Consider the following 22074-nt stretch of genomic DNA (forward strand, 5'->3'; position numbering starts at 1 on the left):
GGTTTCCAAGTGAGACAAGATGGCAGGGGAGGTCACCAAGAAGGTCATGACTCAGCTTCCTGCTGACCTCTGACTGTGATGCTGGGAAGGTGTGGAAGAGGGGACGAGTTGATAAGCTGGGGGGCGGGGGGAGTCCACTGTCACTTGAGATTTGCCACGTCTGGTACTGAGCAGTTAACGATTATTCACTCAAGTGTTTAGATGTAGGCTTTGCACACAAATTGCTTCAACTACATAACTAACTGTTTCAACTTCTAGAGAAATTAGAAGCTTAAGGTGAAATGTGGTTGAGTATTTATATGCACTATGATGCTAGTTTTTCACATTCTTTTAAAGTTAAGGGGTGGGGGAGGCAAAGGTTACTGAAACAGTAAAAGGATACACTACACCAGTTATCTGGTATGATATAAAGACATGTGATTAAATTTGGGTGATTTAAAACATTGTTTTCCAGAATGAAAATCACAAAGATTCACTTTTCTGAAAACATTTGCTAGGTATCCTATCATCTCCAATTAATTAAAAACAAAATAAAAATCAAAACCAAATGAATGCATCCCCCTTCTCCAAATAAAACAAAGTTCTAATTTGTCTGTAAACTGAAGTTCAGATGACACATAATTTTTATCTCAGAATCGTTTGGGTTAACACTGAGGATTGGAATAACCAAAAATATTAAATTATTTTTTTAAAGAATGATGTTTTAAAACTTACTAGTCAGGCATTAGAAAAGTTATCAAATCTTTTCACAGTATCAGATTTGGCAAATTTGCATCAAGGTAACGTGGCAAAAATCATATAATTCAAACCATCAACTCATTTGTCTCCCTCATATCTTCTTTCACATACTGGGCGACTGAGTAACATGCATTAACTTGTATTCTGAGGGAGGAGCTGATCTTTATGAGACACTTGACTAAATGACCATGAAGGAAAATAAGGCACTTTCTTTTCTTTAGACTTATTCCAATACTTAAAAAATAAAAAAGAAAGACAAAAAGGCTCTTTTGGTCTTTTGTTTCTTGACAACCACCAGAAAAAATCATTTAATGAAATAAAGGGTTTCTTTGTTCTTTTTCTTTTTTTTTATAACACTTGAAAGTATAAAATGCTACATTTCCAAAAATATATATATTTTTTTCTGCACCAGCACCCTTGTATAGTAAAAGTATCTACTTTTTGTTCATTTGTTTCAATGCACTACACTTTATCTACAATTTCATTACATGTATACAGCAAATAGGCAAGCATGGCTTTTACATCCTTAATGATTTTTTTTCTATACAGGGAGGTTTAAAAAAAAATACTTGAACAGTTTGCCCAGTAATGTGACACATAATGCATGTACCTTGTTCTCATATTTTTTTAGAAGGTGTAAAATAAAGATTCGGTAATTTTAACTTAGATATTTATCTTTTAAAAATAGTGTTGCAGTTTTGTTATTTGCATTACTTTTCAAAACTCCTTACGTTTTTCTCTCATGGCACACTTTCTTCTAATACTTCAAATTTTGGCAGGCAATATAAAAAAGGCTGCAACTTCTGCCCTTTGAGGGCACTGTAGTGACTAAACAGCATATCAAATTTTGAATACTTTTCGAAATCACTTCACCAATGATATCCCTGACCGAAGGTTCATGCATGATGCATCATCACACAGTACATTCAGAGAGAGCTTTGACTTCGCTATGAGAAGAAAAAGATTCCTAGAAGTCTCTCACAGTAACTGCCTCTGTCATTGAGTAGTTAAGGGCCATCTGTCTCCCCTTCTTAAGAGAGGCCTTCTTACCGTTCGCTTAGGGTGGGATATTAAAAGATGATCAGTGCTGTGGGATGAATTGGGCCTTATTGCTTTACTACTATTCAGTGCAGGTTCTAGAACCACTTTCACCCAAACAGGAAAAAAAAAAAAAAAGCTGAGTTGGAGGACAACAATTTCTTTGTCTTTTGTTTGGTTAGATGGTAAGACGAACGGACAAGTGCCTCAGCTCGCTGCACTGACGACAGGCAAGCAAAGGCGATTACCAGTTAACTGATCAGCAGGCAGGCATGGTCAGGTCATCATTGGGTGAAGAGTTCAGAGGTCAGAAGGTCATAGGTTAGTTGCCGGTGGCGGCTGGGTGGTTAGAAACAAAAAAAAACAAAACAAAAAAAAGAAAAGAAAAGATAGAGAAGAGATTAGTTTCAGCTAGTGACGGCTTAATGACAACATGAAAAACTAATCACAACTAATAAAAAAAAAAGCATGTTTAATTCTGACAAACTGATTGACACCATCTACAGAATACAATTAAAATCATGACAATTTCATATCATGATTTGAACAAATGAAGAAGAGCCCACTCCCACAAAAAAAACAAAAACAAAAACAAAAAACTGGTTAACAAGAAAAAATAGAAATAAAATACAACTAACAACTAATAGTTAGTAGCAGTCAATGAAGGAAATTGAAAAACAACAATGAATAGGTTCGGTATACAGAATTTTTAAACAGTCAGTGCAGTTATCAGTATCTGACTGCTATTAAGCATTAGTATTCTCTCAGATGCAAGCATTAAAGCAACTATTAATGATGGATGTGATTATTAATAACTGATGATTAACAGAAATGAATCTAAAGAAATTCAAAATTCTATGAACAATTTGGTTCAACATAAACTCTGGGCCAAACAAGGTTTCTTTTGTTCAATAAATGTTTATTGCTTTTTCAATTATTCTATTTACAAACAACATGGAATTTCTTGGCCTCATGATACAAAGCAATACTAAACTGTAGTCTAGCAGTGTAGGCAACATCATGGGAACCAGAAAATGGCCAGGCCTTTTGCACTAGCCAACACTTTCCAGTTGAAAATACTATTTTACACATATAGAACACTTATAAAATGCACTTGCATGTAAACACTGTAAAATCCTGCCATTTAAAATTCTACACTCAAAAAGCTCTAAGTACATCAAAAAATAGAAGAAATTTCTAATTGATACCAATAAGGCATTTTAAAACTACAAACAGCTTTCTTTATTCAATTTCAAAGCTAATACTCTGCAAATACAATAAAATCTGACATTTCATATACATTCCTGCTTTATATTTTTATATTTTAAAAGAAGCCACCTGTAAATACTATTTTCTTTTGCAAAATAACAAAAAGGACAAAAAATTTTTAAAAATTACAGTAAAACATAAAGTAGTTCTCAAGTGGAAAAGTTATCATTCCCAATGTCCTTGAGTTGTTCCTTCCTTAATCAACCTTTGTCACATTCTGCTTCACCAAACTTGGTCCACTTAACAGTAGTATAATTTTTAAGACTCATTCAACAGCTTAATTATTTCTACTATATTCTGAGGTTTGATAGAATTTTCTGTACTGTTGCCATTGTGACTAAGGCAGAGGAGATGTGAATGAAAAGATATTCAGTGCAAAGTTAGATTCTGTGCCACTTCATAAATCAAAGCCCAGAAGGTGTAATGTTCAGAGTTTAAATGATCTAAATAATGGACTGATTTACCTTCATATGACAAAAATGCTTTCTATAGTCTATCATTTAGAACGGTTTATAAATACTACAAAAATACTGTATCTTCAATGTGACCAAATCTTCCCTGAATTTCTTAAAAGTGGAATTTTATTTAAAATAAAAATTGCTGCCCCAAAATCATAGAAGAAAATAAATATTTAACATGATGTAGTCATACTACTTCACAGGTATTCCAAAATATAAAATCTTAAAGCATTTTTGATGTTATTCATAATTTTGATTAAAACTGTTTAAAGTTTCTTATACAAATTATATAAGTGATGGTTTTTGTATTACTCAGAAAAACTTCTGACTTCTTTTTTGAGTGTGGAATATATAAACGAAGTGAGTGACCATATATATATACCAGGACACCTAGACTACATCCTCTGCCAAGTCTTGGCCTCCTACACAGGTGTGTCACCATACAAGACCATACAGTTCGTTACAACTAAAAGATCAGTTGGTCTCTAATAGGCTTCAAATTCAGTTTTGAAATATATATAGAGAGGTGAGTTTACTTTTAGTAAAGAACTAGATATTGGTCAACCATGTAGGACTCTAAACGTTCATACAGAATTACATGGTTATATGTCCAAGGGCTGAGTTTCTTTGCATTAAATGAATGCTTATACTAATAAACTTCTCTTCAAAATAGTTTTTAAAAATAATTTTAACCTCAAAAATAGAGAAAACAGTAGTATCATAAAATAATTTAAGTGAAGGCCTTCAGACATCTCCCTTAGACCCAATGAGTGCATACAGTGATAAGTATACGAGTATTCTGTTACTAAAAAAGAAATGAGCATTTCGGTTTGCTGACACTGCATTTTAAATAAAAACAGTGACAGAACTAATCAAAACACATAACAACAAAAGATTCATGCATGGAATGTGTCGTAATTTTCCAAATACAATAAAATCTTTCTCAAATATGTCCAACTATCTCAAGGCACTGGAGTATTAAGTAGGCCAATAATTATCGTGTTAAAGCAAAATGGTGAGAAATCTCCTAAAAGGGGGCATACAGGGAAAGATTAGCTGGGAGGAAAAAACTACTTTAAAATACTCTTTAGAACAATTGTAGACATAAGCAATATGAATAAAACCTCAAATTATTCATGGAATTGTCCCGTTTCTTTAAAACTAAAGTGACTTTCCAAAAAATTTCCCCATCCCTATGAGACGTGTTCATGCAGAACACTTACAAGGAATATCATCTTCATAGATGACCACGGTGCTGGGGTCTATTCTGTTCACTGAATAATCACTGTAAGTGATGTATACATTAGTTTGAAAGTCTTGGACATTCTTTATGTATTGTGCTAAACAAATATTAACAGTATCTTTGGGAAAGGCATATTACTTCTGATGTGGACAACAGCTGTGTCTAGTATTTATCATCAGTACTCAAGGTAATCACATGAAGCAGGTAGGTCCTTCATAAATTCACAGAAGATGTACAATTGAAGTGCAAATCCAGCACTTTTTCCTCCACTAATATTTGAGACTTTGATCAGTTTAATTTGTAGGAAACAAATGTGCCATAATAGAAACTTGTAAAAACCTCTTTTTTACTACCATGCTTGAGATTCCTATCTTGTCGATGGAAAAACTTAGAAAACGATTCAATGTCAATAAACCGAAAATACCATTCCTCAATAAGCAAAAATAATTTATAAAAGGGTCCAAGGGCATATACAGGACACAAATTATAAAAGTTGTAAAGGAGAAAAATGAAGACTTATTTTCCAGTCACAGGTTAGTCAAAAATGGTATTCACACAGCTGGATCTCATATCACCACAGAAATTCAAGAGACAGTTTACCTTCAGATAATATATTTTAGCAGCAAATGACAAAAATCAAAAGGATCCATTTTGGCAAGAGAATGTAAGAATAAAAGGGAATTGACGCTCTAATTTATATTAAAAAAAATCCAACTACATGAAAGTTATCTTCACAGTCCTCACTTTGTTGATTTTAGCTAAGTACTTGACATGTGCACCCTCACGTTTATACAGTGGCTCAAATATTTTATTATAAAGAAAAATGGAAACTAAATCTTCAGTTTTCTCCAAAAGTACACAGGAGGCATATATTCCTTTACTTCTCTCATTAAAGCACCACCCGTTCAATTCATTTTGCAATACCAACCCCAAATTTCAGAATTTTTAAAAGGTAAATTTTAGCAAAAGTTATTAATGAAAATAACTGAGGCAATATCAAAATTTAATAGCTCCCCAAATTGACTAATTTATGTTTTAGTAGGAATAAATCATAGTACATAATAATAGAAGATTTAATAAGTTAAAAATATGAAGGGAGAAAAAACCAAACCAAAACAAAAAACCCAACCCTTATATCTGTCAGTGATCACAAACAAATTTAGAAAAGGAAAAAAAACTGTGTGCAGGTAAGCAATTACATTTTTCCATCAGGTGTGGTGTTGCAAATTTTATGGACACCCAACGCATTTCTTATAGACAAGAACTGCAGAACTAAACTAACCTCGGTCTGCGGTCACAATCCTTTGGTAAGGATGGACACGCATATCGTGCCTTCGAACTTTAGTAGCCACCGCACCTAGTTAAATTGCAATTACCAAGACAAAGTTAGAAAACATTCACAAGGGGGGAAAAAAACATTAACAGCAGGTTTATCAAAATGGATTTCAAATGTTCATTTACTACAAAAGTTTAAGAAACACGTTAAGGCACAGTAGTTTTAAAATTAACCACAATATGTCATGTATATATGCATCTATTAATATTGCATTCATTTCAAACATCTTGGGCCTTAACCTATTTTATCCATTCATTTACAATCCCCAAGTTACAGTATTTCATGAACTCTATTAGATCCAAACATATTTAAGCTTTACTAGTCACATATTCACTGAAGTGCCTTTCTCGCAGCAGGACTACTTAAATAATGCCATGTTTAATACTGACAATTATTTGCTAACCTTAAGACCACTTCAAGAGTTTATCACTTAAAAAGGTTTAAAAGCAATTCTTAAAGCCTACAGATTGTGGTTTTAAACTCTGAGTCAATAAGTATGAACTGCAATGAATTAGGTGATTAGTAAAGCAAACAGTATAGTACACTTAGCAGTCAGTATACTACTATACACTCCTTTATAAATTACCATTACTGTGTAATATTACAGACTAAACCAAATTAATAACATAATTTTACTTTATATCTATGTGCAAAAAGTGCAAGTAAGTCACTGACTGCTAGGCTAAGCTTTTTTCCCCCGGAGGCTGCTGAGACTAAGCATTTGTTAAATTCAGATCTGATGAGGGTTCAGTTAAGACCGTTCTTGAATTCTTAGCCTTTCGTTGGGAAAGCCATACCTAAAGATAAAAGGAAGGGAATTAAAAATTAGTCATCAATGAAGATTTGATGCTAATACCAATCTCCTCACTACTACCAACACACATGTCTGCATCTGTTTTGAAGGGCACTGCTTATTTTAAAATAATTTAATGTGAGATGTGACATAAATAGCATGCATGTTATCTGTGTGCAAATTTATTATAACTTAGAAATTTAAAATAATTTTCTGAGTTCTCCAAGTGGTCAATATCATGTTTTACTGCTTAGGTGGCAAAGCAAGAAATAAAATTAACCACAGTAAGATTTTTTCATTTGGCACTTATTATTATTCACCTTATGAATGCCAATTAGAAATCTGCATATTTTGGTCTTTATTTTACCAGTCTAACAATTAAGTTTTTACAAGTAAAAGTTTTTCAACAAACAAAAGACATGAAGCTTTACAATGAGAAACAAGTTTTACTGCAGTGCCTCTTGCTATTTCTAAGCAGTAAACTGGTCCATCACCCCTTATTCATTTTAGATAAGGTAATCATATACAAGTACAATTCCATGTGGCAAAATCAGGGAGATCTTGCACTGAAAGTGCTGGAACAGCAGCTGGTAGCTAAGAGCCCCAGCCCTGCAGCAAGTCAAGAGTCATAACTCCTCGGGAACAGATGCTGTGGGTGCAGCAGAGAGGAGTTCTGGGAAAAGGAGCATGCATGGGACCACAGGACAGAGTATTAATAGAAAAGAAAACTTAAACAACAAGGTTACAGGTTACATGTTATTTTAAAAATGCTTCAAGAAATGTGCAACAGAGACAAGCCTCTCATAAACAGTTCTGTGGTATAATTCTGACCTGCAATTACTTTATACAATGATTTAGAGATAAACAGAAAACATGTACAATGAAATGTATTTGTTCATGAAACAAAGGGCACCTGAGTGCATGCACACACACAGATAACATACAGAGCATCATGGCTTTCTTTACTTGAACAATGAATTTTCGAGTTTAAATCTTAGTGTCCTCCAGTTCAGTAAAGATTTTCATATCCTTATAAATCAATATTAATGCTGGAAAAAAAAAAACCTTAAGAGATCAAAGTCCTAAAAGTCAACAGCATGCATGCAGCACCAAGGTCGTATACAATTCAGGAAAAAAAGTATTCAAATTTTGTCTGGTAAAACAAAGGGGTTGCACAGAAACAGTTTGTTCCACATTGACTGGTCGTGTTATAACAGCTGCTGTATTCTAGTCCTTCATCCAGCAAGTCAATGGGCTGAAATATCAGGCATGACTGGCATTTCAATCCACTCTATAAAAAAAAGGCATCAGTAATGTCTTTTTCGAGCACACCACTTTTTGTTCATGTAAAACCAAGCGTTTAGATTATGATTTTAATTTTTGCCTTAAGTGAGATTCTGAATTCAGTGATTTGGTATTTAACTATTCCATATTGTACTACTGAAATTAAGAGTATCTCTCATGTTTAATACGACTAGGACTCCAAAAGCCAAGAACTGAAAAATCTTAAGAATACAACTACAGTCATGCCTGCATAACAACATTTTGGTCAACAACGGACCACATATACTACGGTGGTCCCATAAGATTATAATGGCTATACCACACAGCCTAGGTGTGTAGTAAACAGTATCATGTATGTCTGTGTAAGTACACTTTATGATGTACACCAAATGATGAAATTGCCGGACAAGGCAATTCTTAGAAGGTATTCCCGTTGTTAAGCGATGCATGACTGTATTTATCTGGTCTCTTTCATATTTTAAGTGATCACAAATATTATAAAACACATACAATAATATGAATTTCATAAAGATCTCAAACTACTTTCACATAGAAGTTTAAAGTTTTTCCAACAATTACACAAATCTGTGAGATAAAATGAATCTAAGTTTGAGAAGTGGAGCTGATGGAGGTGACGGGCCAGTGGGGTGGGACCTAAAACTCAGAATGGCCTCAGTCATGTCAAATGTAAAAGTATTTGTGGAAACGCACACAACAGATTTACCCAACCAAACTGAACCTGAGTTACCAAAGTGGATCTGAATAAACTTAATGTGCAACTATTTCAAAGGGGAACCCTTATGAGAGGCTGCAATAAAATTTAGGGTTCAGGCTTTCCTAATGGAAACTTGTCTTGCCTCTCTAAAACTGATAAAACCATTTCAAAATCTGGGGGGGCAAAAATATTTATAAAGAGAATGTTGTTAACCCCGTGGGGAGAAGAACTTACCTAATACACCACTAGGTTCAATAGGATACTCAAGGATTGATGTAGCTGGTGCCAATGTGTAGGGGTACTCATAGGGTGTATAGATTAAACCAGCTTCGGGCCCTGGAGGAACTATTGCAGCAGTTGGGTGAGGAGTTCCGTTTGGCATGACAGCGGTCTGTATTTGTCTGATCAAAGGCATTATGGTAGGGCCAGCTGGCGTTGGAGTACGCAGGGCAGCTGGTGGGAGAACCGGCGCAGGCCCAGTAATGATCCTTGGAGCAGCCTGGGCTGTTGCTGCAAGAGAAAAGGCAAGGGCTGCTACAGTAAGCAAAGAAATTTAGAAAGAAGTATAGAGACAGCAGTATAAAATATGGGAAAATGAGAGGGGAGTAGGAAAAAGAAAGGAAAAAGCAGGAAAGAAGAAAAATAAAAGGAAATCATTAGTACATGCGCTGATCACACAAAAATGCCAAAGCACACCAATCAAATGCAAACAGCTTTCCCTTTCCCAATGTGATTAAGAATGTGCAAAAATTAAAAAGCCATTGTAAAAAAATGAATGCCACCATTAAATAGGTTATATTTAGTTCATACATTTGATATACCTGTTTTTAAGATTTCATAAGACTAAAGTACATGCAGAAGCACAATGAAACACTTGCATTAACAGATGTTAAAAAATAAGTTGTAACTGGAGTCCACAGAAACTCAGTTTGGTATATTTCTAAAGTACAGCTTTAGTTTCAAAGTAAAGTAAGAATAATTTTTATTGCATTTAGCCAAGTAACCACTAGGTATATATGTACATTTCCTGCATCTTCAGGAACTATCATCACAGAAAATCTTAAAAAGCCCTATTTCTAAATTCCTATTAATGATATACTCACATTTTCATGAATAAATTAATGTTAACAATTTGTAAAGTAACTACTTTTAAACCCAGTAGGTTGCCTACGTTTTGTAAAGCTGCCTAGAACTTTAAAATTCTATGTGTTTTAAATAATCACTAATTTAAATATGGTATGTTCATATAAATGATATGTATGAATCTTAAATTGTTTCAAAACAAAAATTTCACATTATTTCATTTTAAACATAAAAAAGCTATCCTCTTATGGCTTATAAAAACATGCACAGATACATATACAAACAAAATTAGGACGGAAAAAGAGTTATCACCCACTGATCTCTGTGAACTCACATATGAAATCAACAGGGAAAAATACTGGAGGGAAAACATGCAAGCAGAGTGAAAGGACAGAACTCAACAGAGGGTCATTTTATTCAGATACACTTCAAATTCACTTTGTCAAAGTAAGCTTTCAATATGCTGTCTTTTGCATACATTTAACAAGATAAGCTGGAAGCCTTACATCTGTATTTAACCAAACAGAAAATTTCTTAAACGCTTGAATTTAGAGATTGAGATTTCGTTAAAATACTGTAAGTCTGTCAACCCAAAACTTCAACATGCTGACATAAAATAAAATCAGGAGTGTCCTCAATTCATGAAAGCATTAAAAATAGGACTCTCAAAGTGACAGAATTACTATATCAAGTGACAGAATTACTTCAACTGTTCACTTTGTATAAACTGTTATTGTGTTGTGTTGCCAAAAGAAAAAGTCTGTAGACAAAAACAACAGAGACAGCAGTAACCCTGGGCCTCAGGGTTCCTTCTTACGTGATTTAATGTTGGCATCTCTGTAGGTGCCATTCAGAATCGCAAGCTCCATCAGCTGCATCTTCTTCAGGCTGTCTTCTCCTTCTGCCTATACACGGAAAACACACGAGATCAAAGCATTTGAGACTATCCACAAATATAATAGCTATATCCACACACAAACCTTCAAGTATCATGTGACTACAGTCACTTGTTTCAACACGGGGAAAAAAAGATGAGGAACTAAAACGTGCTAACATAATGGAGCCTGTTTTCTCAGTGATGGCGTGTTGATATACAGGATATTCTATTTGTAAATTTTTATGTCAGCTACACCGATTTATTAAAGTTCTCCTAAAAAGCTCTGCTTTTAAATAGAAATGAATGAAAACGTGAGGTTAAGACTAAACATAGTATATTCTCTTTGGCATCTATCATTTTAAAATTATTTTAATTAATTTCTTTTTTTTTTTTTTTTAGATACAGGGTCTAGCTGTTACCCAGGCTGGAGTGCTGTGGCATGATCCTAGCTCACAGCCACCTGGAATTCCCAGGTTCAAGCCATCCTTCCACCTCAGCCTCCCAAACAGCCGGGACTAGAGGCATGCACCACCACTCCATTCAAAGTTTTTGTATTTTTTTTTTAGATACAGGGTCTAGCTGTTACCCAGGCTTCCTCCTGCCTCAGCCTCCCAAAGTGCTAAGATTACAAGTGAGAGCCACTGCACCCAGCCAGCAACTATCATTTTGCTGAATATTCCAAAACTCAGATGTGTTCGTTAAACACACACACACACACACACACACACACACACACACACACGCACACAAAGAATTTTAAACATAAAAGACTGGATTGCAGAATTTAGGTAAGGAAATTTTATGCTTAATTCTTCAAAAAAGGAAAACTCAGTGAAATAAGAACTTCTAAAAAACTGTATATTCTGCTCTCTTACACCATCCCTGTCTGCTTTCAGTCTAATTAGCGAGTGCTATCAATGCCACAGCAATCTATTAGGGTCACCATATGATTTATTGTCCAAAGCAAGAAACATTTAAAAGCAAAAAGGGGCATTAGTAATAACCATGTTTCAAACGTAAATCAGGATAGTCTCTAATCATCAAAATGTTTGGCCACCCCATTCACCTTGAATTCGTCCCACTCTTTCCATTTACTGTTCCAGTCATTTTTGGCAAAGCATCCAAACTACCAAAACAAGTTGCTAATGGTGTCTGTTCTCCAATCAATCTATACACAAAGGCCAGATTAATTGCCCAAATTACAATTTTCATGTTTCTCAACATTCTGTCTCAAAACACTTTCATGGTTTCTTACTATCTAAAAATACAAAAAATTTTAGTTGCCTATAATCTGGTCCCAAGATATCTTCTCAAGTTAAGCCCATTAACCTACTACTTTACACACATATGTAAGTAACATCCTAAGTCAAACCAGATTGCTCTCCACCATTCATCTCTGTGCATATTCCCACTTCCTCCATCCCAAGTGCTCCCCTGTGTACTGCTCTGTCCCTCTCTCTTTCCAAATCCTGCCTATCCCCATCCCCACAAACTTGAACCTAAATGCTACCTTCCTTTTCCAGGGGCCATCCCTAGATTACAGTATATCCTCAATGTGGTCAATACGTTCTTCAAAACTAACTTTAAGTGAAACAATGGATAGTAGGTCCTGAAATAATGCCATTGCTTTCAACATGATTTCATTATAACATTGATGGGAAAAAAAGGCTGCAATATACTCATTTCGTTTAAAGTTGTATCTCCAAGAACCTATCGACAAAGGTAACTGTTTCTACTTCAAATTACAGTCTGCTGAGTATCACCACTCCCAAAGAAAGCTCCATGAGAATAGGGCTTATTTCTTTGTTACCGCTGCCTAACCCCATGTTCCTACAGCCACCCCCAAGTTATTTGCTAGAACTTATAAGTGACTGGTATGAGAAGTCTTTAACTTTATTTCCAAATCCCAAATGTCTAAGTCCAACACAAACTTTAACCACAGTCAAAGCAAGCAGTAGATGACGGTCCATTAATCAAAGTCTGTGTAGAGACAGAACTAAGTGCCCCCCACTTTTATGTATCATCTAATCCCAATAACTTTACATGACTTTGTGATATTTACAATGAAAGTAACCCAATGAAACAATTTTCTGATACAGTTTTGTTCCTCGCTGATTCATAAAAGGGTAAGGATGAACAAGACACAAGCTTCTCAGTGCTCCTTTCCATTATAGCTGTAATGATACACAAAATTCTGTTTTTGGCATTACAATGGTGAATGGTGTACTATAATATATAGTAAACAGAACTGTTCAGTGAGCTTTTAGTAAATCACAAGAATTAAAGAAAAAGATGAGTGAAACATAAAGACAATGTTTTGATGTGCTACTGTCAAATTTTTAAAAACCTGCTTTGCAGCAGATTACAGGGAGTAGATATTTACATGCCTGTGGAATTTTACTCCTATCAACTTGCACAAAGATGAACAAAAAATAAGTATGATCTTTGAAAGACAGAAATAATTTGTTAAAAACTAAATCAGTAAGCTACTACTGGAAGAGAAGAATCAAATCCATTATAATAAAACTTTTTAAGCTTATTTGCTAAAAACTAGCCATCTGAAAGTTGAAACTTAGCAAAAGTTTCAAATTTAAATTTATATATAAAAATGGAATACCAAAAGTATTATAAATTATATGATACATAAAAAAAAGACAAAGAAGAGCAGTAGGTTTACCTCCAGTCATCTACCATAGTGAGAAAGAAGTGGTACAAGTTTGAAAATGTCAGCAAATAAGAGGGCAAATTTACTTCCAACAAAGAGGAAATAAAGATCAAAGAGGACTTTCCTGCAGAAGGAACAGGTGCTTAAAAACATGTTGGCATTGAACTGCTCCTTTTGGATAGCAAAATAACTATTCACTATTTGGCAATAGAGAGTCAAACATGAGAGAAAGCCACAGAGAAAAAAGATAGAAGAAATGCGTGTGATCACCACTGTGTGTGCACACTTGTGTAATCTGCAGGGTACAGGATAATGAAAACAGAGGAGAGATCACCCCAAGAGAATAAAAATAAGAGTGGCATAGGAGAAGATCCTGGTGTAGACTGTTATATGGTATTGTTGGAGATGATGGTATGTTACAGCAGATCACAGCCATATTATGGCAGGGTACACTAATGCCTCCCAGAAATGCACAGGATTTAGTTGGCAGAGCTGGAATTTGACCCTAGGTGGTCTCAGCCCAGGATGGGCTTCACCCTCATGTCCTGACCACTCCCCACCACTCTGTATTCACACTTTGTGTGTCTTAAGAGACAACAGGGTTCACTGGCTGGGCGCGGTGGCTCACGCCTGTAATCCCAGCACTATGGGAGGCTAAGGCAGGCAGATCATGAGGTTAGGAGTTCGAGACCAGCCTGGTCAACATGGTGAAACTCTGTCTCTACTAAAAATACAAAAATTAGCTGGGCGTGGTGGCAGGCGCCTGTAATCCCAGCTACTTGGGAGGTTGAGGCAGAAGAATCGCTTGAACCCGGAAGGCGGAGGCTGCAGTGAGCCAAGATCGTGCCACTGCACTCTAGCCTGGACAACAGGGCAAGACTCTGTCTCCAAAAGAAAAAAAAAAAAAAAAAAAGAGAGACAACAGGGTTAATTATAGAATTACTTTCACATGGAAGTGGTTATTTCAACCTTACTGTCCTGGTTTTGACAATGAGATTTAGTAGTGTGTACCTGCCTAAACACTGTTGAAGGTGTATGTCACCTCTTTTTCAAATGTAAGTTCAGATGAGAAAACTAAGTTTCTTCTACAGTCTAGAGGCTCTAGAGCTTCTATGAGCCAGTCTTCAGACCAATTTGTCTGACCTTTTTCTCAAAAATTACAACTGATCAAACGGGACATCCTGATGTTGTACATGTCAACTCCAGATAGTTCACAAAGTACCTGCAGAATCTTGATCGGAAATGAGCAACCCTACAGAGACAGAACACTAACTTTTACATTGGTAACATGGGGCATTAAAATCGTATTTTGTAATACTGAACTCAAGTGATTATCTGGAATCTCACAGCTTCTGATTTCCTAAGTATTTGCCCTATATTCAAGAAACATTTAAAAAATGGAAGCTAAATTCACATGCAGTGGACTCCCAAGATTTTAATTGCAATATCAAATCGGATATTTCTTCCTTTTTTTTTTAAAGTTTTTGTGGGCACATAGTAGGTGTATGTATTTATAAAGTACATGCGATATTTTGATACAGGCATACAATGCATATTAATCACATCAGGGTAAATGGAGTACCCATCAACTCAAGCATTTATCTTTTCTTTGTATTATAAACAATCCAATTACACTTATTCTTAAATGTACGATAAATCATTGTTGACTGTAGTCACCCTGTTTTGCTATCAAACACTAGATCTCACTCATTCTAACTACATTATTGTACCCATCAACCATTCCCACTGCGCCCTCCCAACCACTCTTGCCAGCCTCTGGAACAATCACTCCACACTCTATCTCCATGAGTTCAATTGTCTTATTTTACCTCCCACAAAAAAAGTGAGAACATGTGCAGATTCTTTCTTTGCCTGACTTATTTCACTTAACATAATGACCTCCAATTTCATCCACGTTGTTGCAAATGACAGGATCTTATTCTTTTTTATGGCTAAATAGCACTCCATTGAAGACACAGGACATTTCCACAAACCCAGAAAGTCTCCTTGTACTGCAAGCCCTAACCATCCATCTGATTTTACTTGCCTAGATTTTCACATAATGAAGGCATATATACTTTTTTGTGTTCAATTTCTTTCCCTCAGTATAACAGCTGTCAGACTCATCCACACTGCTGCATGTTGCTGTAGTTCATCTGTTTTAGTGGCTTGGTATGTTATTTATCTATTCTTCTGCTACAGACATTTGATTGTTTCTACCTTTTGGATATGTGAACAGAGCCACTCTGAAAATTCTCATACAAAGCTTCCTTGCGAATATAAGTTTTCATTTATCTTGCATAAATACCTATCAGTAGAGTTGCTGGGTCATAGGGAAGATGAATATTTCCCTTGTATTTGTATGGAAAATATTATGAAAAGACTATTAAAGCACAACAAAGAATGCCTTTACTTTTGAAATGTAAAAGCTCAAAAATACAATACACTTCTGCTAATAGCTAAAATCTGTGGTATCAGGGAAGTGCCTTGAGAATTTCAGAATTTTTCAGATTTATAGAAAGATTAGACACTATAGATTCTGTAACACCCACCAGAGTCTGGGGGATACTCCTATAATCCAATCTGTAACAAAAAGAAAAATACACTAAGTGGGGTGAAGAGACTATAAACACAGTTTTCCAAACTTCTGGAGGCTTGCAATTAAGGATGATGAATTATAGGTATTTATAAATATATATTTTAAAATTTATGCATATTAAGTAAGATACAGATGTATCATCAACTATGTTTTTTTTGTTGTTGTTTGTTTTTGGTTTTTTTTTGAGATGGAGCTTTGCTTTTGTTGCCCAGGCTAGAAGGCAATGGTGCAATCTTGGCTCACTGCAACCTCCACCTCCTGGGTTCCAGGGATTCTCCTGCCTCAGCCTCCCAAGTAGCTGGGATTACAGGCTTATGTCACCACGCCCGGCTAACTTTTTGTATTTAGTAGAGATGGGGTTTCACCATGTTGGTCAGGCTGGTCTCGAACTCCTGACCTCAGGTGATTCACCCGCCTCAGCCTCCCAAAGTGCCGGGACTACAGGCGTGAGCCACCACGCCCGGCCATCATCAACTATGTTTAACAGCTATGTTAAAAGGATACAAACAGGTCATGTTTAATGCAATTTATATATTGTTCAACTTTCCTAGATTTAGACACTAGATCTTCATTATCTAATCATTTATGCTTCCTAACAAATCTGTGGTATTGGCAGTGCATTATCCCTGAGGCTCAGGCAGGGTAGGCAGCTTATCCAAAGTTACAAAAGTTCACATTGCAAAACTGGCTTCCAACCCAGAATACCTGATTCAAAGTCCTCATGTTTTAACCGTTACATTATACTTTCTCCAGTCTTAGGATGCCTTTAAGTGGAAGTATCTTGAATTCATCAGACCTCATGTTAGAAAGAAAATCATGTTTATTTAGTATTTTTAGATCTGTATACTTTTTAAAAAAACTACAACAAAGTAATCACCAGAGAGATGAAACAAATGTATATTTCCAAATCATTAAAACTATGTCAACTAAAAAAATAATTCGAACCACTGCCTATCACAAAGGCCCAAACACTCTAGCATTCAGGGCATTGAACAGTTTATATGAGCAACCTTGCTTGCAAATGTTCTGCATTAGTCAAAATCATCTGTCCACAATTCCCCAGAGTAGACCTGGTACTTTCCTCTCCAAGTTAGGCTCCTACTAGAAGCATCCTATGTGTTCCTCAATAACACAGATCACTGTCTTCTCCCAGAGTGCAGGCTGTTTTTGTTGTTGTTGTTGTTTTTTTTTTTGAGACGGAGTCTCGCTCTGTTGCTAGGCTTGAGTGCTGTGACACGATCTTGGCTCACTGCAACCTCCGACTCCCTGGTTCAAGCGATTCTCCTGAGTGCAGGCTTTTCTAAGCACTCTCATGCATACTGGTCTTGCTTTTATAAATTCATGCTGCTTATTTTTGGGGAGATCAATCATATGTAGCCAGGTGCTACCTCAGTTTTTCTATTTTTTGATGTTTTTAAGAAATTTCTCATGAATTGTATCCATAAATTAACCAATTAAACCCATGCTCCCTGTAGTCCCCAAAGCCTTGCAAAAATGAATGTGCTCAATATATTTTAAAAAATGAATTAGTTTTCTATAAATTTGAAATAATGGGTAGAAAAGGTTTTCCGAACAAAAAAATACATGACTAATTTACTTGGAGAACAACAAATATCAGAGAAAAGAAAAAAGGAAGAGTGACCACATTTTATAATGAATTTTGATGCCAATTACCACCTTGATCTGCTCTGACGGCTTTGGCAGACAGAACATGACAAAGAATTTGATTGACTTAATTTAAACAAAGGGGTTTATGAGAGGGAAGTGACAAAAAAGGATTTGTCTTTAAAGCCTCACTCTGCTATTTTGTGGATGAACTGCTGGGGGCGCCAGCGTGATTACTGAGATGGGTCATGAGCTTTAATATGGTCCAGGCAACAGAGAGGATGAACTGGACTGGGGTAGAAGTCATAACAGAGATGAAAAGAGTTATGTTAACCTGACAGGGCCTGATGATCAGTTGGACATAGAGGGTAAGGGAAAAGGAGAAATTAAACAATGTTGTTTGGGTTCTTGATTTAAGCAATAAAGTAGATGGTGGCTCCATGTAATGAGATAAAAGTTGAGGAATATAGAATCAGAAGTTCTCCCTTGAAAGGTTACATCTGAAATACTTATCTTAAACACCTAAGTGGAGATGTCAGATAGATAGCCGAATATTCATCTGGTTGATCAACTTACTCTAACTTATTCTATACAGCTGGTAGAAAAATACGCTTTCATATAATTTTCTGAACTTTTCTCCAAGATGATGTGGCAGTTACTAAGTTCCAAACTGACCTGCCATATGCCTTCCAATGCTTAATGTAGGGATCTACAACTACTACTTCGTTGCCAGCTGGTTTTCTGTGAGGTTCTCAGAACTGAGGCATGGTGTGGGTGTTAAAGCGGCCCGCCCTGAAGAGCTGGATGAAGGTGAGAGATGTTCTTTTCAGCTATGCACGTGCCAGAGGCAGCTGTCTCCTGGCTCCATGATTCTTTCCCAGCACCTCTAGAACCAGTCTCATTGTGCAGCCCTCTTCCCTCCATGCATACCAGAAGCAGCCAGCCAGGGTTCTCTCCTCTGAGCTGCTGAGGTTCTTGAATTAGCTGAGAGACACCAAGTCAGGGTCTTGGTTCCATCATTACACAGGCTTTCTTCTCTTTTATTCCAGTCCTGGGTAAAATATGCTTCTTTGCAGTCTCTAAATCTGTATTACAGCCTGTCTTTCTCCTTTTTCAGTTCTCAATAACTGTGTAACCAATCAACAACTTTCCACAGATAAAGCAAGGTAGAGAGAAAGTGTCAGGCACTCTATTTAACCAGAAAAGCTTAAAACACTCCAACACACACAAATATGATGCTCCTCCTCCATTAAAACTATATAAAACAAAGATTTTTTTACCTTAGGACAATATGTTCTGCCTCTCTTCAACAAGATATAAACAGATCCATTTAAAAGTAGTAATAATCTCAGAAAAACAAAAGCCAAGTCTCAATAATAAGTACTTACTTCTTCTAATGCTAAATACAATGATACAATTTGTGATTTTATTAATAGTAATTAATAGTAATCTTAATAGGCATGATAAACTTTTGAAAGATTTATATGATTCACAACTCGGGCTACATACTAGTATTAGTAGGGCCACATCATTTTATAGATTAAAAAAAAAACCTCCAAAGTTGATTGTTATTTCAGATGGATATTATTAGATGATATGGTTGGGCTGGAAGGTGGGATATATAAATACCAATTGGGAGTTTAATACAGCCTTGTTCTACAAGAGAAGATAATAAATAGGAACCTGAGTTGGGCATAGTGGCTCACGCCTGTAATTCCAGCACTTTGGGAGGCCAGGGTGGGTGGATCACTTGAGGTCAGGAGTTTGAGGCTTGCCTGACCAACATGGTGAAACCCTATCTCTACTAAAAATACAAAATTAGCTGGTCATAGTGGTGCACGCCTGTAATCCTAGCTACTTGGGAGGCTGAGGAAGGAAAATCGCTTGAACCCGGGAGGTGTAAGTTGCAGTGAGCCGAGATCGTGCCACTGCACTCCAGCCTAAGCAACAAGAGTGACACTCCATCTCAAAAAAAAAGGAACCTGAAAATTATGACTATCTAAAAATCTCTTAGTTTTGAGAGGTGGGACAGAGAGGCAAAAACTAAGAAAAGTATACCTACTGTGGTGAGAGTGGTGAGGAGGGGCTTAGAGGTGGGCAGGCAGAACCTAAAAGATGTCGTAATGATTGCCTGACAGAAAGTTCTGAAAGTGAAAATAAATTAAACTCATACATATTCAGAATGAGCACTGAGATAGAAAGGTAAAATAAGTTAAATGATGTGTAACTGGGACTATGATGGGAGTTTGCACAGGCCGCGGTGGAAGACCAAATGAAAAGACCTGGGGAAATAATCACAACAGCTTTAAGGATCTTATGACAATTACAGATTCCTTCTCTAGAAAACACACATAAGTAAGGCAGCTGAACCTTTCAACAATATGGGCTTGAACCATGCAGGTCCACTTTTATATGGAAATTTTTCTGCCTCTGCCAGCCCTGAAACAGCAAGACCAACCCCTCCCCCTCCTGCGCTTACTCAGTATGAAGATGATGAGGATAAAGAACTTTATGAGGCTGGGTACGGTGGCTCATGCCTGTAATCCCACCACTTTGGGAGGCCGAGGCGGGCGGATCACGAGGTCAGGAGATCAAGACCATCCTGGCTAACACGGTGAAACTCCGTCTCTACTAAAAATACAAAAAATTAGCCAGGCATGGTGGCAGGCGCCTGCAGTCCCAGCTACTCAGGAGGCTGAGGCAGCAGAATGGCGCAAAGCCGGTAGGCAGAGCTTGCAGTGAGCTGAGATCGCACCACTGTACTCCAGCCTGGGCAACAAAGCGAGACTCTGTCTCAAAAAAATAAATAAATAAGTAAAAGAAGAAGAAGAAGAAGAAAAGAACTTTATGATGATCCACTTCTGCTTCAATAGCAAATATGTTTTCTCTTCTGATTTTCTTAGTAACATTTTCTTTTCTGTAGCTTATTTTAAGCATACAGTATATAATATACCTAACATATAAAATATGTGTTGATCAATGGTTACCAGTAATGCTTCCAGTCAACAGCAGGCTAATTTTGGGGAGTCAAAATTAGACGTGGATTTTCAACTGCATGTGGGGGTGGTTCCCCTAACCCCTACTATGTTCAAGAGTCAACTGTGTAAGCAAAAACTGTTGCATACAATTTTAGGGAGTTAACTGTGAGTATTAAGCTTATCCCTGAAGATCTGTGATCAAACTGTTAATTCACTCCAACTGCTCTTGCAAGACTTCCAAGGTAATGCTGTGTAATGTATTCATCACAGTAATGAAGTACTTTTCAAAGTGACTCTGACTCCTCAAAGTAAACGCTTTTCACCAGGAGATATTCATGAGACTTCCAAGCTATCAAGCACAATCTTGACAACCTCACAGAAGAGTAGAGGTAGAAAACTACCGGGCATTTAAAGCAATTTTATGTCACGGCTGCTACTTTCACTTATACCCAAACTATTTTCAGATGTAGTCATGGTGGTAACACCAGAGGAGGTAATTAATTTTGGTTGCTGCCCATCTTAACTTCTTTTTCTTTTTTGTTTCATCAGATGTCTAACGATATCTTCAATATAAATTACTGACTAAAATCTTGGACCTCAGAGTTAGGCTAAGCTAGAATAAAGGTAAGGAAGAAGTGTAGGCTACCACCTACTACTTGTGACTGGTGCCTGAAAAGGGAGATGTCTTGTGGAACTGGAGCCCTCAACCTGTGGGACCTAACGCTATCTCCAGGTGGACAGCGTCAACAGGATTAAATTAGACGACACCCAGCTGGTGTCTGCTGAGGAATCTGGTGTCAGAATCGACAGGTTGCTGGTGGTGGGGAGAAATCCCTACATATTTTGATGACCACAGACCACAGAAGTACTCGGTGTCGTGAGAGTATAGTAGGAGAAACTGATTTTGTGTTTTCCTATATCCTTATACACACAGATATGCAAACACTGGTATTTTTCTAACATATGAGTTTTCACAAGAAATGGAATCAGGAATCAATGAATTAGATAACATTCACATTGGCTGGCCGTTATTGGTTAAAATTTGATTGCTGTCCCTGTCCTCCAACATAAGCAGCCTTTTTTTTTTTTTTTTTTTTTTTTTGAGACAGAGTCTTGCTCTGTTGCCCAGGCTGGAATGCAGTGGTGCAATCTCAGCTCACTGTAAGCTCCACCTCCCGGGTTCACACCATTCTCCTGCCTCAGTCTCCCGAGTAGCTGGGACTACAGGCACCCGCCACCATGACTGGCTAATTTTTTGTATTTTTAGTATAGACAGGGTTTCACCGTGTTCGCCAGGATGGTCTCGATCGCCTGACCTCGTGATCCGCCCACCTCGGCCTCCCAAAGTGCTGGGATTACAGGCGTGAGCCACCGCACCCAGCCATAAGCAGCT

The 22074-nt window shown here is 36.7% G+C and overlaps 1 protein-coding gene and 1 long non-coding RNA gene across 6 annotated transcripts in view; one reads left to right on the forward strand and one right to left on the reverse strand.

Annotated features, from left to right (window-relative positions):
• Positions 1-526, forward strand: part of LOC105553535 — a 2107-nt gene extending 1581 nt beyond the window's left edge. The window contains exon 2 of the long non-coding RNA XR_001008168.1: positions 32-526. This is a non-coding gene — a long non-coding RNA (uncharacterized LOC105553535). The remainder of the gene's footprint in view (positions 1-31) is intronic.
• Positions 527-1079: 553 nt separating this feature from the next.
• QKI (QKI, KH domain containing, RNA binding) overlaps positions 1080-22074 on the reverse strand; it is a 121560-nt gene continuing 100565 nt past the window's right edge. The window contains exons 4-7 of one of the 5 annotated variants that reach the window (XM_011999638.1): positions 10775-10862; positions 9109-9384; positions 6029-6103; positions 1080-2115 (exon numbers count right to left, since the gene is read on the reverse strand). In XM_011999638.1, coding sequence (XP_011855028.1) covers positions 2099-2115; positions 6029-6103; positions 9109-9384; positions 10775-10862 — 456 coding nt within the window. In that variant the 3' untranslated portion in view covers positions 1080-2098. Of the gene's footprint in view, positions 2116-2674; positions 8167-9108; positions 9409-10774; positions 10863-22074 lie in introns of those variants that run through there. The other 4 variants (XM_011999637.1, XM_011999641.1, XM_011999640.1 and 1 more) reach the window with 4 other exon arrangements.

Source organism: Mandrillus leucophaeus, unplaced genomic scaffold (genome assembly GCF_000951045.1).
Source record: "Mandrillus leucophaeus isolate KB7577 unplaced genomic scaffold, Mleu.le_1.0 Scaffold6, whole genome shotgun sequence".
Lineage (NCBI taxonomy): Eukaryota > Metazoa > Chordata > Mammalia > Primates > Cercopithecidae > Mandrillus > Mandrillus leucophaeus.